This window comes from Aureobasidium subglaciale (assembly GCF_000721755.1).
Source record: "Aureobasidium subglaciale EXF-2481 unplaced genomic scaffold scaffold_5, whole genome shotgun sequence".
In the NCBI taxonomy this organism is placed as follows: Eukaryota; Fungi; Ascomycota; class Dothideomycetes; order Dothideales; family Saccotheciaceae; genus Aureobasidium; species Aureobasidium subglaciale.
Genome location: NW_013566990.1, coordinates 688,472 through 704,020, shown reverse-complemented (window position 1 = coordinate 704,020; position 15,549 = coordinate 688,472). Strand labels below are relative to the sequence as shown.

Genomic DNA, 15,549 nt, shown 5'->3' with positions numbered 1-15,549 from the left:
ACAGCGGAGATAGAAATCATGTTTTGCAACGTCCCGCTGTTGGTGCTTGACCGTTGGAGGGACCCTGCACTGAGATGGAAGCCATTGTTTACTTCTGTATCACGCGGGTTGTCGGACTTGCTCGTTGGCGGCGTGGACTAGGACAAGCCAACGAGGGAGGCCTGAGGGCTTTTCTAGAACTACTACAGGGTGCAGCGAAGGTAAAGCTGCGACTTGACACAGGGTTGGAAGGGAAGAAGGAATTCGAAACTCGACAGGCCTTTTCAAAGAGCTGGAGAGCCGGTGGACAGGCTTTAAGACTAGCCGAGTCCATTGTAGCGGCTTCTGCGGCCCGCCGAGGAGACTTCTCCTTGTCAAAGTGAAAGTTGAGGTCGGGCCAATCATGTTACATGACCTGCATGCCCGGGAACGTGGTTCATTCATTTTTACCCCTGAGCCAAGCACGAGATGGTGTACGGCCACCATGCAATTGACCGGGATAGCACGACGATGCGCCTCTTGTTTGACTCTGTACAACTACAACGATGGCCAAGCTGATGCGCGTTGCGTAAAAGACATGGTGGTTTGATGTATACGAGGCATGACGGAGTTTGAGGAGATGGCATGGAGGCGGGCACTTGGGAATATGAACAAAGCTACCTAAGATTGCGTGGTTTGTCGGCACGTCACCAGAAGGTGAAACGGACGGCTTGCCAGTCTTGCAGCAGAGTGGGCAGACTACTAATGTGCAAGGGATCTGGGTTGGGGATGGGTGAGAAATTGGGAGCTTGCTGGTGGGATATTAAGGGAGAGGTCTGCTCTTCCATAATTCGAAGAGACGTTGGAGACGTTTTACTATAGAGCGGGCGTCATTCAAATACACAATCCCGATCAGCAGTCATCCTCCACAGCGGTACAAGTGGTAGCGCGGATAGAGTCGTGATCGAACGAATGCAATCTGCGGTTGTGTGAAACGAGAGTCTGTGTGTTCCGCCCTCCTACTCAATTCTCCGACTTGACTGATCCGAGTCAAGCAATCGAACAGCTTCTTTCTCGCCCTTCTCTTCTCATTCACTTGTTGGTCGCATCCTCGACAGCCGCTCATTTTTGGCCTCCACTCGACGCATCGAAGCGTCAGCGTCACCAATTTCCCTTACGCATTCCTCGAGCTGCCACCCCTCATCACACCCCTACCACACACGCTCGCTGCCCCTCGACGGCGACCTGTATCTTCACAATTGCGCAATCCGCAGCTCTGACTGCACAACACGCTGGCTGTGGTTTATCCGTTCAATCGCCCATCGTTTGTCTTTGCATGCGCCGCAAGACCCCCGCGCCTAACTCCCTCCTGGTTTGATCGCCTCATGTTGTGAGAGCATCATTGAATCCACTCGACGAGCCAATTCCTACCTCTATCGTCATTCTCCGCGACACTGACACTTTGACTGGACACCGCCCACCATGAACCGGTTCCTCAACAAGAAGAAGGGCGATGCGGCGTCTAGCCCGTTGTCACCGCCCACGACGAGCAGCAGCAGGTGGAAGAAGAACAAAAAAGAGGTTATTGAAGAGAAGCCACAACTCGACCTAGGATCTGCCTTGCCGTCAATCGACGACTTCCGCACCAGTCTCATTATGCCCAACCTCTCGACCAGATTCAGCATGCTCAGAGAGCAAGACGACCCGCACTCGTTGCTCGGAAAGGCGTCAGATGATAGTGTCCTGCAGCCTCAACGCAACTCCCGTCTACTCGACTTTGGCTTCTCCAACAGCAATCTGAACGACATTGCCGAGGTCGCTTCGATCAACAGCTCGATCCGCCCACCATTCGCTCTTGACCGGACCGGCTCATTTGCTTCCGAGGATGGTTACGGGACAGACAACAACTCCAACCCAGATGGCAGCGTCATGACCCGTGCTCGGCCGGGAGAAGGCAATGTATTGTTCGGTGGTCGACAGAAGGTCTACAAGATTGCCACAGGCTCCGCAAAAAGCATAGGAGGCCAAAGCGAGCGGGCTACTGGAGGTAGGATGGTCTACGACGATGACTTGAACATGTCGGCCTTCCAGAAATACAGACAACAAGAAAGAGAGAGACTACTTGCAATGGGTGCCGATTGGGACAGTGACAGTGCTCTGATGTCGCCCGACACTGATCCTGAACAGCGTGTGTCCGAAGACCTGCCTAAGGGTCTTGGTCTGTCTGGCACAGAAACCGGCTTCTCCTTTCTCAAGCGTAACAGCGATTCAACCACAAACTCAATCCCCTCCCAAGATCCCTCCTCATCAACAGCCACTTCAATCGCCTCACAATCCATCGGGACCGCCATCTCCACCCCCGCGACTCTACCTCAGACATCCCCGAATCCAACCGGTCCTGGACTCGAACGCTCCGTGACCAAGCGTCGTCTGTACGAGCAAGGTCTCAATCAACATATCCAAGATCAGCAAGCTTCGACAATGTCGCGATTGAATTCCATCAACCAAAGGCAACGTGCTCCGACGCTGCCGTCCGCTCTTAACCATTCTAGAAGTATTGGAAATTTGCAGGACCGTCGTGCCTATAAGCCCTATGCTCTGCGCGACACCACAAGTCCAGTGCTTAGGAATGGCATCGCTCCTCTCAACACACTGGTCAGCAGAGTGGCATCAAGCACATCCAGTCCCACGGTTGCGAGCTACCCACAATCTCCGATCAGTCCTGTAATCCCCGAGACCGAGGAGTATCAAGTCTTGCACTCAGCTCTTGAACAAAGTGATCATGGCAAGGCGACCGCTCTAGGCATGTTCAACAAGCCAGCTCAACAGTTTGATGAGCAGCAGTATCTCAAGCGACAGATGCAGATGGGCCAGGCGAAGAGCGAGTCTCCGATCGACACTCCCGTCAAATTGTCCCCAGTCAGTCATACAGAGACAGCCAGACAGGCGTCGGCAGAGCAGCCTCCTCTGAGCAAGTTTATGTCAAGAGAGGGCGCCATGTCAAGACAAGCCTCAGCAGAGCACACTACTCAAGAATCTCGACTGGCTCGTTTCGACTCCGCTAGACAAAACAACTTCTCTCGAGCTTCTCAACGATCACGCTCTCGCTCTGTCTCAAGACCCACAGTGGCGGCTGTAGAGCCACCAGCTAACCCCGCCCTTGCTGTGTTCCAGCGGGCTGCTATGCAAAACCGTGTTGCTCATGGAGACTCACCAGAACAGGCAGCAATCGCAACTTTCGACACTAATCACAATAACAATAATACCAACCGCACCTTTTTCGGCGACAGCGATGACGAAGATGAGATTGAAGAGAGGTCTGACTACGCAGGCCCGATCCCTCCTGCTGGTCGCTACGGAAGTAATACTCAGCCACCTGCGTCGCAACACCCTGCCCTCCGGGACGATTACATTCCCGAGGTAGACGAGGAAGAAGAGGAAGAGCGCACAGGCTTCCCTTTCCCGGAGCCTTCCATTAACATCGCACACACCGAGGCGGGCGCTGAAGAGCGTGCAGAGATTGACTCCCCGACCATCGGCGCGCACGAGGGTATTGGTGGCATGATCAGCCAGCATCTGCGCAACACGAGTGATGTCTCTTCCATCTACCCACCTACTGCACCTTACGCCGATGGTGCCTCAACCATCAGCCGAAACACTTACCTCTCAGACCGCCGTCTATCTGGCAACTCGAGTGCCTGGAACCTCGATGAGCTCGACAACTACTACGGAAACATTCCTTCTCGAATTTCAACCAATTCTGCAACCACTACTTCACAGGGACAAGGACTCACCCCTTTGCCTTTGAAGACCAGCGGCACATCTTCGCGACCATCGACTTCTGACGACAACGTCGAAGGCGCTTCATGGCAGCCGCAACATACTCGCGACGCAAGTACTGCCACCCAAGCAGAACGTGAAGCATTTGCGAATGAGCTAGAGGCTCGCAAGAAGGCCATTCAAGAAAAGATGAGAAGCATCGTGGAAAGTGACAGCCGTGGATCTAGTCCAGGTCCTAGCGCCAGTGGTGCGCTCAAGGCGTTTGGCATGCTCAAGGCCAGACCCAGCCAAGAGACTATCAACCTCAAGCATAATAACGGCTCGAGCAGAATGCTTGGCCTCGGGCTTCCGACGCCTCATCCTACCGAACGCAATCCCAGCTATGAGGACAAGTTGCCCCAGTCTGCAAATGCTGGTGCTCAGTGGCCTCTTGGCCCTGGCACTGTGATGCCCGCTGCTAGACCCCAAGCGGACAGCGAGATTGGTCGTACACCGCCACAGCAAGCTAGAGAGCGATCACGCAACCGCTCAGGCTCGGATGCTTCACGAGCACGATCACGAAGTCACGGTCAGGCTGATGTCGGCATGGCAATGGCTAGTGGTATTGATACGCCCCCTGCTATACCTGCGCAAAGACCGTCGCCAGAAATCAATTCATACAGATCAGCCTCGACGGAGCCTAGAGGCCGTCTGAGAAGCAATAGTAGAGCTGCAGGTCCAGGTCTACATCCCAGCGCAAGGACACCCATAGGATCATCGCCTTCTCAGTCACCAGCAAGCTTCAACTCTGTCATGTCTCCACCTCTTGGCACGAGTACCACAGTGTCGAGAGCACCATATCAGAAGCCGAACGTACCGGTCATGCCGTCGATACCACTTGGAAAGCCCAGAGGTGAGCTGTTGCGCAAGAAGACCATCAACAAGTTCGACATCTCTGAGCCGACGCTTGTGTCATCTACATCCAACATCGATACTGTCGACTTGCCTCCCGGTGCATCACTCAAGAACGGCATGGATGAGATCTATGCTGTTGAGCAGGCAGCAGTGGTTTCTCGCCGCCGCAAGCTGTTTGGATTTGGTAGAGAGGGATCAGCCGAATCGTCCAGGGAAAGAGGTACGGATGGTGTTACATCCCCACCATTGAACGGCTTCACCTCGCCACCGATGAGGTCAATCGTGCCATCCTTCGGATCACAAGAGCATGCAGGTTCACGCAAACCTTCTGCTGAGACTAGCAGCGCTCGTCACCAACCACTCCGCACGCAGCAGAGCTTCGAGACTAGCCACACCACACAGACGACGCAGACTACAGAGAGCAGTGCTCGCTTCGATGCCATCGGCTCACCAGTACTCAATGAGGCTGGCATGTTTTGAACGTTTCGCCTCGAAACACATACACAAGCCTCCCCCACTTATCTCTCACTGATAACCAAATCGAGAGAGGGGGAAGAAGGCATACTTTTTCTCTTCTGTTCATAAGCTAGGGATCGCGAAAAAAGGAAGATAGCATTTTCCAGGAGTTATGGGAGTAGGGAGCAAGGGAGGTAAAATGGGGGAATAAGACATGGATGTCAAGTTTTTTCTTTCGCTTTTGTTGTTTTACTCATGCACGATACCTCTTTACGTAGTTTTTCAAATGTCACTTGTTTCGATGTAATGATCCTGATCGCGTCTCGATGCGGTGATGTATGTGTTGTATTCGTGACTTGCACTTGATCACACTGTGCTACTGTTACGATCTTGATTAGGAACGCGTCAAGATTAATCGCGTTCACATACGGAGAGTTGGTGTGTTACAATGACGGAGTTGTCCAGGGTGACGGCGGGAAGTATTTGGTGACGACGATCCCTTGACGGATTTAAGCTTTACCTGCCTCCACTCTTGCCCTGTCAACAACGAGACTTTGTTTATAACGCTCTTTGACTCCTCGTCTTCCAGCCCCAGCAAGCAAACATGGCGAGTCGCATACACGCAACGCCGATGGACTTTCAGTATGAGAATGGAACAGGGCCCGTAGATGAAAGGTCACCGTTTGCGCAGATCGGCAGACACTCGCAGCGCAACAACGCTAGCAACAACAACAACGACAAGAAACGTACGTCCTCCTTCCCCTTTTGCTCGCGTGTGGTCAAACATGTGCCTTCAAAGATAGCTGATGAGTATTTACAGGCAGCTTTGCAGCGTTCGGATCACCCAACAAGTCGAGCGCATTTCCCAGCCTTCGCGATCCCAATTCTCAGCCACACTACTTTTCGTCGCCCAAACCTCTGCCACTACCGCCGTCTATGAGAAACAATCCTTTGTTCTCTACTCCGAGGAAACTTGACGTGGACGACTTTGCTTCTTCTGGCGGCGAGACTCCCAAATCACCTGAACGCAACGACGTCGACAGTGACGCTACACCAGACATGAGCCTCCGATCAAAGTTCTCCAATCTGGACACGATGAGCAAGCCCTCATTGGCATCAACGAAGCCTGCACCGGTCTTCACTGCTGGGGGAAAGAAGGAGAAGGATAGAGAGTCACCTTCACGTCGTCAGAGTTGGTGGAAGGGCCTCAAAGACATGACATCCTCACCACGATCAAAGAACGACTACGCACATGGAGCCGAGCGTAAAATCATGAAGAGAAGGAGTAAGGAACAGAATGCTCTGGTCATGAGACGAGACAGCATTTCGGACTCCGAGCCCGAGCCTGTCTCTGAGCCAAAGCCACTTCAGGTTGTCAAGCCACGCAAGGTGAGCAGCAAGCAGGATAAGACCCTGGACATGCCGGCAGCACCGCAAGAGCAACTAGATCAGCAGCAGCAGCAGCAGCAACAACCACCTCAACAACCTCACAGCAAGCACTGGACCTTGACCTTATTCGAATTCATCACCGCGCACCCAACATTACCTCACGTCCTCTCTTTCTACGCACAACTACTTCTCAACATGTTTCTCATCGGCAGCATCATGTATATCCTGTACAGTTTCTGGGCCACCATCCGCGGCGACGTCGACAAGAAGACGAGCATTGCTGTTGCCGAAGTGCTCTCACAAATGGCTGCATGCGCAAGAGATTACAACGCGAATAGCTGTGATCCGTCAACCCGGCCGCCAGTGCTGGAGAACGCTTGCAACAACTGGGCACAATGCATGAACCAGAACCCTCACAATGTCGGTCGCGCGCGCATCAGTGCCCATGCATTTGCAGAAATCTTCAATAGCTTCATTGAGCCCATCTCCTACAAAGCCATGGTAAATACTCCCGTCCTTTAATCTTGTTTGATGTTATCACTAACCTTCTTCCCAGCTCTTCACCGTCCTCCTCATCTTCGGCACTATTGCAGGCTCAAACTTTGCCTTTAGCGTCTTCCGTGACAAGGCCGCTGAGCATGCTAGTGCACAGCATCATCATTATTACAATGGCGCTCCTCCACCTACACCTCAACACTCCTATAACCCGGCGTTGGAGTGGGGGAACCCTTACCAACAAGGTCAACAATTAGGCCTTGAAGCTGCTCCTAGTGGATATGGTGGTGGTGAGAGGGAAAATTCGCCAGTCAGGAGGTTGCAATTTCGCTGAACTGGATGAAATGCATATGATGGGAGTTTTTCTGTGATCTCTTTGGGGCCTTTTCATTCTCTTTCCTTTGTTTTCCTTCATTTCTCGGTATTTTGCCTTGCCTTTGGGCCTCTTCTTATTTACGAAAAGAATCGATATGATGGCGGTACAGCATGGATGTCTTGTTTTCTAGGAGGTGAAGGAGGGAAAACGGGTGGATCTGATGTCTTCTTTTTGTCCTTGGGGATTGGAGCCAAAAACGGCTATACAGTCCATCACAGCAAGCATAATATTTGCATATTTTCTCTTCTTGTCTGGACCAAGCTCGACCATATTGTCGCCATTCCGGGCATTCTCATTGATGCCTTCGCAACAGCCTGGCTTCTGGCTGTAGGCCCAGGTAGTTGGGAGTGTGGAGAGTGGTATTGATGATTTAACTCGCGATGGCTTTGAGGTGCAAGTGTCTGATGGTTAAGATAGCCTTGTCCTTCTATCACCCTTGTCTTGATCTTATTATCCAGCTATCGATAGTCCATCAGTATGTACCTTGACATTCTCAACACCAATGAGGGGAAAGAGCGATGAGGATGATTTCGCAGTGGTCATAATAGTGCAAACAGAAGGACGGAAGTTGAGTGACCTACTCTGGAGGCAAGGCTCAGGGACTCATGGTCATCCTCCCATCTGTCCGATAGTGATACTCCGGGCTCTTCTCCTACCAGTATCCGACATGGCCTCCTCATAACCTCGCTAGCATGAGTGGGGCAGTCTGGAGTGAAGTGTGGACCGAAAGAACACGCACGATCACAGACTTTGAAAGTGAGTGAAGTCATCGGTGACTGCCCAACAAATAAAGGACAAGGAGTGTCACGAGCCTCCCGTGCCGAAGGCGTTTGCGGTCTCACTTTTTACTTGCTAGAAAAAAGAGCTTCTTTCGACTTTTCACCTTCGCAACTTTTCTCAAAATTGACCAGACCCAATTTTATGCTTCGGAATCAAGGCGCATCCCGCATTATCTCTGGGCCTTGGGGTCGCATAAGCACTTCATTGTTGCCATTGTAATGCATCTCAGCGCTGGACCCGTGAGCAGGATATCTGCACAGCGAATTGAAATCTGCTTCGACTTCTCTCGAGCCTGTCAACTCGAATTCTTATTTGCTATTCACAAGCGTTTGTTCAATCTGCCCGTTTGGCCAAGTGGTACGGCGTGTCACTCGTAAGCCTCCAGAAGGTGATATGACAAGATCCATGGTTCGATTCCGTGAATGGGCATGTTATTTTTGCGTTTTTTTTTAGCTCTGGATATGGGACAGACTGGCTCCTAGAAGTACCAAATATGCTTGACAAGTTGCCGTCCGTGTCGCTAGACAGTGCTTCGTCAATCAAATCGACCAAGTGTGGAGGAAAATCGGCTCTTGCCTGAACTGTAGTAAACAAGAGTGAAGCCTGCACGAGTGAATCCTCAGGGTAGCCTGAGGTCTCAGGCACCCCTCTTTGAGCACACCCCACCATTACATCATGCCCATGCAGGTGTAATGACAACGCGTGTTCGTGAACCCTTGAACACACTTCCCTCTCTTCACTCGAACCTTGACAAACATACTCCATAACAAAGTTAGCTTGTGGAATAAACATAATGGCCGAAGCAGCGGGTGTCCTCTACGCGGTCGAACATCTTGTCGAAGGCGGCCTCGCATTAGCAAAAGGCATCTACGACCCAACTCTACCTCTCAAAGCAACCACCAGACCTATCAACGATGTGAAGCTGCCGCGAGTATATCACAGTGTCTCCGAAGTCAAGGGCAGAGCATATGTGTTTGGCGGAAAGACAGATGAAGATCAGGTGGGTAATGGTTATATCTGAGATAAAGAATAATACTGACCCGAAGACAGCTGGCCGATAATGCCATGCATATGATCATTTTACCTTCTTCAGGTATCGAAAGTACTGACTATCAGCGCTTGGGACCAACTTCTGAATCGCCACCTGCGAGATATGGTCACAGTTCCGCCGTCATCGACGATCAGATCTATGTCTTTGGAGGCTCGGGCGCCCAAGGACCTCTGGAGGAGAAAGGCAGGGTTTGGGTATTTGATACAGATACAAACTCATGGTCCAGTCTCGATGCCGCTGTGGGAGATGTTCCGAAATCGAGAATGTGGGCAGCTGCTGCTGCGAGTTCTGAGCCAAAGCCTGAGCATCGGAGGACAGATGATAATGTGGCACCGCAATACCCTCTGGATCCGGCGAAGATGGTGCCTGAGCCGCTAAGTCCGAGTGTCTATGGCACTTTTGTCGTGTACGGAGGAACCGTTGACAATGAAGCAAGGTATGTTGGTGAAGCCACCACGATACCAAATTCTTTCACGCATATGATGAAGCTCATAAGTAACATGATTCTAGCTCATCCCCTGAGCTCTGGGCCTTCGACATAGCATCAAGAACCTGGAATCAACTCCCCTCGCCTCCAGCACCGACAGGCTCCCCTAGCATAACCTTCCACAACAACCGCCTCTACGCCGTCTCAGGGACCTCGACTCACTATATCGATCTCTCCTTCTCAGGCTGCTCCTACACCGATAAACCCACCACAGGTCCTACAACATTAAGCCCCTGGTCATCCCTCCCTCTCTCGGCCCCAGACCTTCAGATTCCAACCTCTTCCTCCTCCGCAACATCCCTCCTGCCTATAACAACAGGCCAAGGGCGCAATTACCTCCTCCACATCACCCCGTCTTGCCTCACGACCTTACAACTCACATCTTCAGCAACAACAGCAGCAAGTCTAAAAGACCGCGCTCGAGATGCTATAAGTAAGAAGAATGCCACTCATGAATGGGCGGAAGTAAGGTACTATAACAACGAGGGCGTTTTGATTCAGGAAGGACAAAAAGAAAGAGGTGTAGGTGGCAGAGAAGGATTTTCGGCTACAAAAGTCAAGGAGATCGATGGAGGTTGCGTTTTTATCTGGGGAGGTGTTGTGGATGGAAAGGTTAAGGGTGACGGATTGTTGATTGAGGTTGGAAAGTGAGGCCGTCTTTGAAAAGGACGACTGTTCAGAAAAGCGAAAATATATTTCCAGGGGCTGGGAACTTTCTTCATCATCCAACTACAACAGTCGCAGTGGTTTAGTGGTAAAATTCGTGCTTGCCATGCACGAGCCCCGTGTTCGATTCACGGCTGCGACAATTGCTTCATTCTCTTTTGCTTCTGCATCATCTCAAATGATGTAAGAGTAGGGTCGGTGCAATTGATGTTGGGGATCGACTTCTTTTTTGCTCGCGGGATGTGTACACGTGTGTGGGGGGTTTCTGCATGCTTTCATGGCAAGGAAGCTTTGATACATTTTAATTTTCCTCCCGGAGCAATTGTTCTGCTTTGATGACGACTTGTTCATGTCAATTTAGAGTTGTCTGTGCAAGAGCATTTCTGGTGGTGAAGAATTGAGAAAAGAGAAGAATCCGCGTATTGCCCTTGTCAGGAAAGTTACTAGGAAACAAGAGGGATTAACAAAAGGACCGTTTGTAGTCTGCACTTTCTCTGTATCGAAAAGAATCTAAATGTGAATTATCCTTTTTCCTTATGTTTTTCCAAACAAAAAGTGGTCTATAACAAGTTCATGTCTATGTGATTTATGAAGGTCGAAGTAAGAAAAAGAGGAGGAAATCATCACTCTTCATCATGGACACTCGGTCTACGGCCAAAGTTCCTAGGTTGTCGTTTTAGGAATGCTCCCACAGCTCCTAGATAACCTTCATGGCGGAGGAAGTATGCTTGCTTATTTCCTTTACTCCAGAATTTGATGGCGAAGGATAGGGTGTGGATTGTTTGGCGGTGGCCGCGGATGAAACTGCCGCCAAAGTATATGTGCTTGAGATTGTGTTTTTCGGATTGGAGGTAGGCGATTTGACCGATGTTGTTACTGTGGGGATTCAATGTCAGTGGACTGGATGTGAGAAATTGCTGATGTAAGATGGCTTTCTTACCTGACTGCGTAGAGCAGACTTCGGGATATGTCTTGTGGTGCAAACATGCGGCCTTCGCCAATGTCGAATTTGCGGTCTGATTGTTGTTGCGCAGCGCCTTCTGGTGTTTTGGAGTCGTATCTTTCTGGTCCATCTTCATGTTGTAATTGTCCGTCCTCGGCGATTTGTTCTGCTTCTCTTTTTCTTTTGAATACTTTGCCAAAGGAACTGGCGATTGTTCTTTCGCTGAGGCCAATCTTGTCGTAGCCCATGCCTTGGCCGTAGATGTCGCCGACTAGAAGATCTACTGTGGAGTTGTCGCCGGCGTCGGCCATTGCTAGCATGTCGTCGAATGTGCGTGCTCCGGTGAGTAGGGAGAGGAGACCCCAGAGTGTGCCACCTCCGAGTGATGTGCCGCCGATACGTTGGAACTTGGAGGGTCCTTCGACCTTGATCATACTCACACCACTGCCAATGTTGACAAGTAGGTATGGGTACACATCCGCGCGAGTGTCGGCATAGTGTATGAGGTTATCCTGATCCTCGTCGTGGTACGTAAAGACCTCGTTCGGGATCTCTGTGATGAAGAAGTCCAGCCCTTGGATCAGACATTCCATCTCATCCTCTCTCATGACATCGACACCCAATCTCTCCTTTATGCGATCGTAGTACTTGAAAGCACCACCACCGGTAGCCATGACACAGAGTTCCTCTTGCTTGCCGCCATTGGCTCTCTTCTGCTTCTTCTGCAACTCGTGCATGAATCCAATACACGTATCTATCTTCTCCGTCTCGAAGCGCAAAAAGTGTAGTCGACCTCCCGGCTCTTTCGCGCCCGGCTCGCGGGAGAAATAAACGACTTTGGCAAGCGAGCCACCGATATCCGCGGCAACATGACTGACAACAGAGGTATGGTTTGGTAGGCGGATATCGCGGCGATCGTGCTCATAGCCTTGTTCCTCGACTCCGCTATCACTGGCCGGGGATTGTGCGGGCTCGCCGTTGTCGATTATGTAGGCTCCGCTGACATTGATCTTGATTGTGCCTGGGTCGACGATGCTATGTTGCATGTCTTCAGCCGAGCTCGACACTCGTCGGCGCTTAAGCGGCGGTGGTCGTTCTGTCATTCCGGGCGGTCCGTAGGGTGGAGGGGGAGCACACGACAGCCAAACGGGGCGCAACAAAATGTTGAGATGATGTGGTAAGCTGCGATTGGATGCTGATCTGCGCTTGTAAAGGCGAGCTTCAGTCGTGATCAATGTCGAACAAAGCTGGAGGAAGCGTATACTGCAAGGATGAGTAGAGAGTTAGAAAGGGGCAGAGAGAGTCAAGTGGAATAATGGTTCGACTTGTCTCGCAGTTGCTCGCTCACATAATTAAACAAAGTCCGTGTCCCCACTAGACTGCGGGGCCGAATGAGGGAGACCCTGAAGCTGTTGATAGCAGACTTGTTAGAGAACATGACCATCTGCGACGATCAACAGGATATATCTTCTCCCTGCTTTGAACCTGGGCTTTCGTCTGATCATATGAAAGCCTTTCTTACCAGCAGATCTTGTTGTCGTCCATCGTCTGCCAAAGTCTTGCACGCATGCGAGGCATATTTGGCATATTGTTCTTACCGTGGGCGCTGAATAGACACCCCACACTGTTCGCTAATATCGTCTCCCACTTGGTTGCCGAGTGGCCGAGGTCGAGGCTTCCGGAGGTCCATTTCCACCAAAGTGTTTAACCATCAAACTCGGTAATGTCTCGTGTGTCCCTTGTTGACACAATAGTCCAGTTCGTGTTCTAGCAAAGGTTCTGTCGACAGGAGATGATGTTCATTAAGTACTATAGTTTTGTCACTTTTCCCCTTGCACGTAGAGAATTCCCGAGCCCATGTGCCCCTTTTTATGCTATGCAGACCAGCAAGATTCTTTACCACCACCGTCTCTTTGACCCATACTGTCAATTGATGAGTGCGTCGTCTAATCATACAGAGCCTGGAAAAAGTAGATGACACCGAAAACGAGGAAGGCAACTGCTCCACCAAGAGTGACTGTAACGTGTTAGCATTAATCTGACGCACCAGACAAGAGCAGTGTACTTACCAACTCTCAAGCTCACTCTACCAGCAAGAGCACGTCCTCCGATGACAGCAATACCAGTGCAGATCATGTGTCCTGCAATAGCACCACCCGTCACCCACCAATAATCTTGCCCAGCTGCCATTGCAATAGTGGCAATCTGCGATCTGTCACCCCATTCACCGAGGAAAGTCATGACAAAGGTTTGCACCCACGCAGGAGAAAGAAGAAGGCCAAGGAGGTTGTTGAGTCCGCCGAGTGCGTTGCTGACAGAAGCCTTTGCTCCACGGCCAGAAGGAGATGGCGACCTGGACGAGTCGGATGAAGGTGATTGTGCTCGTGCAGGGAACTTGTGGGCACCGCGCGAACCGGATCTTCTACCACGACCAGCCTCGAGCACATATGGCGAGACAGATGATCGTCGGCGGCCCTCCTTGCGTGCGAGATGTTCCTTCTCTTCGAGTTCTGCTTCGACTTCTTGCATCTCTTCACCAACACCAGCTTCTTTGTCCATCTCGAGACCCTCCCGCAACAGCTTGCCACCAAAGATGAGGAAGAGACCTGCTGCAAGCCATGCAGTGAGATGCTTGGGAAGAAGAGTTGGTACTGCGTGACCGAGGACGGCGGACAGTACGGTCATTGTGATGAGAGCGGAGAAGGCACCGGAGAATACAACGAGCTGAGGGTGACGCATGGCCATAAGTGCGGCTACGAGGAAAGTCTTGTCGCCGATTTCCGAGAAGATGATCATGGTGAATGCAAGGACGAATGAGTGGAACGGCTGAATGATTCCTTCTGTTCCATCTCCGAGGACTGGTGCCGGTTGCTTTCCTTCTGTGTATGGTAATGTGTCTTTGAGAGTGGAGCCCACAGTGTGAGTCAATGTGCCTGAAGATCCAGTATCGAGAGGTGCTGCCTTCCTTTCACTATCCGGCTCTGTGGCTTTCTTGGGTGCGGTCGCTGGGTCATCGTATGGCTTGTTGGGGAGGTCGGCTGGTTTCTGTTGAGCATTGTTAGTCGTATCTTCAAAGTCTTGTATGGAGAGCTCGTACCTCGAGACCTTGTGCTCCCTTGGGCTTTGCGACAGGATTGGTCGCGTCTTTTGCCTTCTCTGGCGAGTCCTTGCTGATGCGCTCTTGCTCACTGTGTGGAAGCGGAGGTGCTTCTTTGGGTGTCTCAGGCTTCTTCTCAACCTTCTCGCCATTCTCGCCCTGTGCTGCCTTCTCTTTCTTGTTTCTTTCGGTGACGCCTCCTTCAGTTCCAGTAGTGCCTTCTTTAGGGACTATACGATTTACGTCATCCATAACTCCGTCGTTCTTTTCGGGGATGGCGTCGAAGTCCGTGGCATCGCTGCCCTTGAGCTTCGAGAGAGAGGTGGGAAGAGGCTTGACCAGATCCTCGGCGACTGCTGCAGGCTTCTTCTTGTCTTCGGGAGTGATGTCGACAAATGGTCCAGCGTGCGGTTTTCCGTCCAGGCCATCCACAGGTGCATCTTTTGTGCCAACAGCAGGCTTCTGCGTCGGCGCACGCGAGGTCGAAGTGGTAATAGCTGTATAATCCTTTACGGCGCCAGCGACTGGAGCCTTGGCTGCAAGTACTCCATCTTGCGCTTTGGGCTCAATGGCGGCTGTAGAAACGAGAGCGGGTAGGAGCAATAGCAGAAGCGTCGAGGGAGGTGATCGGACCCTCATATTGGCGAGAGTCTGTCGAAATGTCTGGACAGTGTATGCGTCGTAGATGTCGGCGGGCTGCTGACGAACACAGCTTTAGCGTAAGTTTGCTTCGTTTGGCAGCACTCGAGTCCGCAATATTGCTGCAAGAAGTCCAATGTGAAAAAGTAGAAGATAGACAATATAGAAGACGGTAAAGTAAAGGAACAGGAACAGCAAAGGCCAACACAAGGAAAAGGGTGAGTTGAAAGCGCAACGACTGTTTTTTCAGGGATGAACAACTCAATGCTTTAGGACGGATATATCTGGAGCGGTCCACGCCTCCTTTCTACCAACTAGCATTGCCAAGCTTTGTAGGTGTCTTGGGAACTCTGTGACAATTCAGCAGGCATACGCGTCGCATGCCTGTTTCGAACATTAGGCCATAAATGCTATCTGTCCTACGAGGGGCTTTTGTCACTCGGTGCAAGTCTTACGACTCCCTCAGATTCTGCTCTCTTGCATTTGACTGCTCAACTCCCAGTCCCCCATCTATCCAGCTCTGCTTTTGGTTGGCCTC

The 15,549-nt window shown here is 51.3% G+C and overlaps 6 protein-coding genes across 6 annotated transcripts; 3 read left to right on the top strand and 3 right to left on the bottom strand.

Annotated features, from left to right (window-relative positions):
- The first annotated feature begins 953 nt into the window (after nucleotides 1–953).
- AUEXF2481DRAFT_600262 (uncharacterized protein) lies at nucleotides 954–5,211 on the top strand. Its single transcript, XM_013490609.1, has one exon. It carries the CDS (start codon nucleotides 1,441–1,443, stop codon nucleotides 5,110–5,112), a length of 3,672 nt encoding a protein of 1,223 aa, XP_013346063.1. The 5' UTR covers nucleotides 954–1,440; the 3' UTR covers nucleotides 5,113–5,211.
- A 481-nt stretch (nucleotides 5,212–5,692) lies between these two features.
- Nucleotides 5,693–7,306, top strand: AUEXF2481DRAFT_27685 (uncharacterized protein; the record flags this gene model as incomplete). The annotated part of the gene is made up of 3 exons (XM_013490355.1): nucleotides 5,693–5,834; nucleotides 5,909–6,978; nucleotides 7,034–7,306. The coding sequence occupies 3 exons, from the start codon at nucleotides 5,693–5,695 to the stop codon at nucleotides 7,304–7,306; spliced, it is 1,485 nt and encodes a 494-aa protein (XP_013345809.1).
- A 940-nt stretch (nucleotides 7,307–8,246) lies between these two features.
- On the bottom strand, nucleotides 8,247–9,127 carry AUEXF2481DRAFT_598958 (uncharacterized protein). Its single transcript, XM_013490608.1, has one exon. The coding sequence runs from the start codon at nucleotides 8,918–8,920 to the stop codon at nucleotides 8,462–8,464; it is 459 nt and encodes a 152-aa protein (XP_013346062.1). The 5' UTR covers nucleotides 8,921–9,127; the 3' UTR covers nucleotides 8,247–8,461.
- Nucleotides 8,922–10,317, top strand: AUEXF2481DRAFT_27684 (uncharacterized protein; the record flags this gene model as incomplete). Its single annotated transcript, XM_013490354.1, has 3 exons — nucleotides 8,922–9,128; nucleotides 9,179–9,615; nucleotides 9,690–10,317. 3 exons carry the CDS (start codon nucleotides 8,922–8,924, stop codon nucleotides 10,315–10,317), a joined length of 1,272 nt encoding a protein of 423 aa, XP_013345808.1.
- A 240-nt stretch (nucleotides 10,318–10,557) lies between these two features.
- AUEXF2481DRAFT_37956 (uncharacterized protein) lies at nucleotides 10,558–12,591 on the bottom strand. Its single transcript, XM_013490441.1, has 2 exons — nucleotides 11,273–12,591; nucleotides 10,558–11,208 (listed from the first exon to the last, which is right to left on the bottom strand). Exons 1-2 carry the CDS (start codon nucleotides 12,376–12,378, stop codon nucleotides 10,956–10,958), a joined length of 1,359 nt encoding a protein of 452 aa, XP_013345895.1. The 5' UTR covers nucleotides 12,379–12,591; the 3' UTR covers nucleotides 10,558–10,955.
- A 630-nt stretch (nucleotides 12,592–13,221) lies between these two features.
- On the bottom strand, nucleotides 13,222–15,011 carry AUEXF2481DRAFT_27682 (uncharacterized protein; the record flags this gene model as incomplete). The annotated part of the gene is made up of 3 exons (XM_013490353.1): nucleotides 13,222–13,292; nucleotides 13,345–14,320; nucleotides 14,373–15,011. 3 exons carry the CDS (start codon nucleotides 15,009–15,011, stop codon nucleotides 13,222–13,224), a joined length of 1,686 nt encoding a protein of 561 aa, XP_013345807.1.
- Between the last annotated feature and the right edge of the window lie 538 nt (nucleotides 15,012–15,549).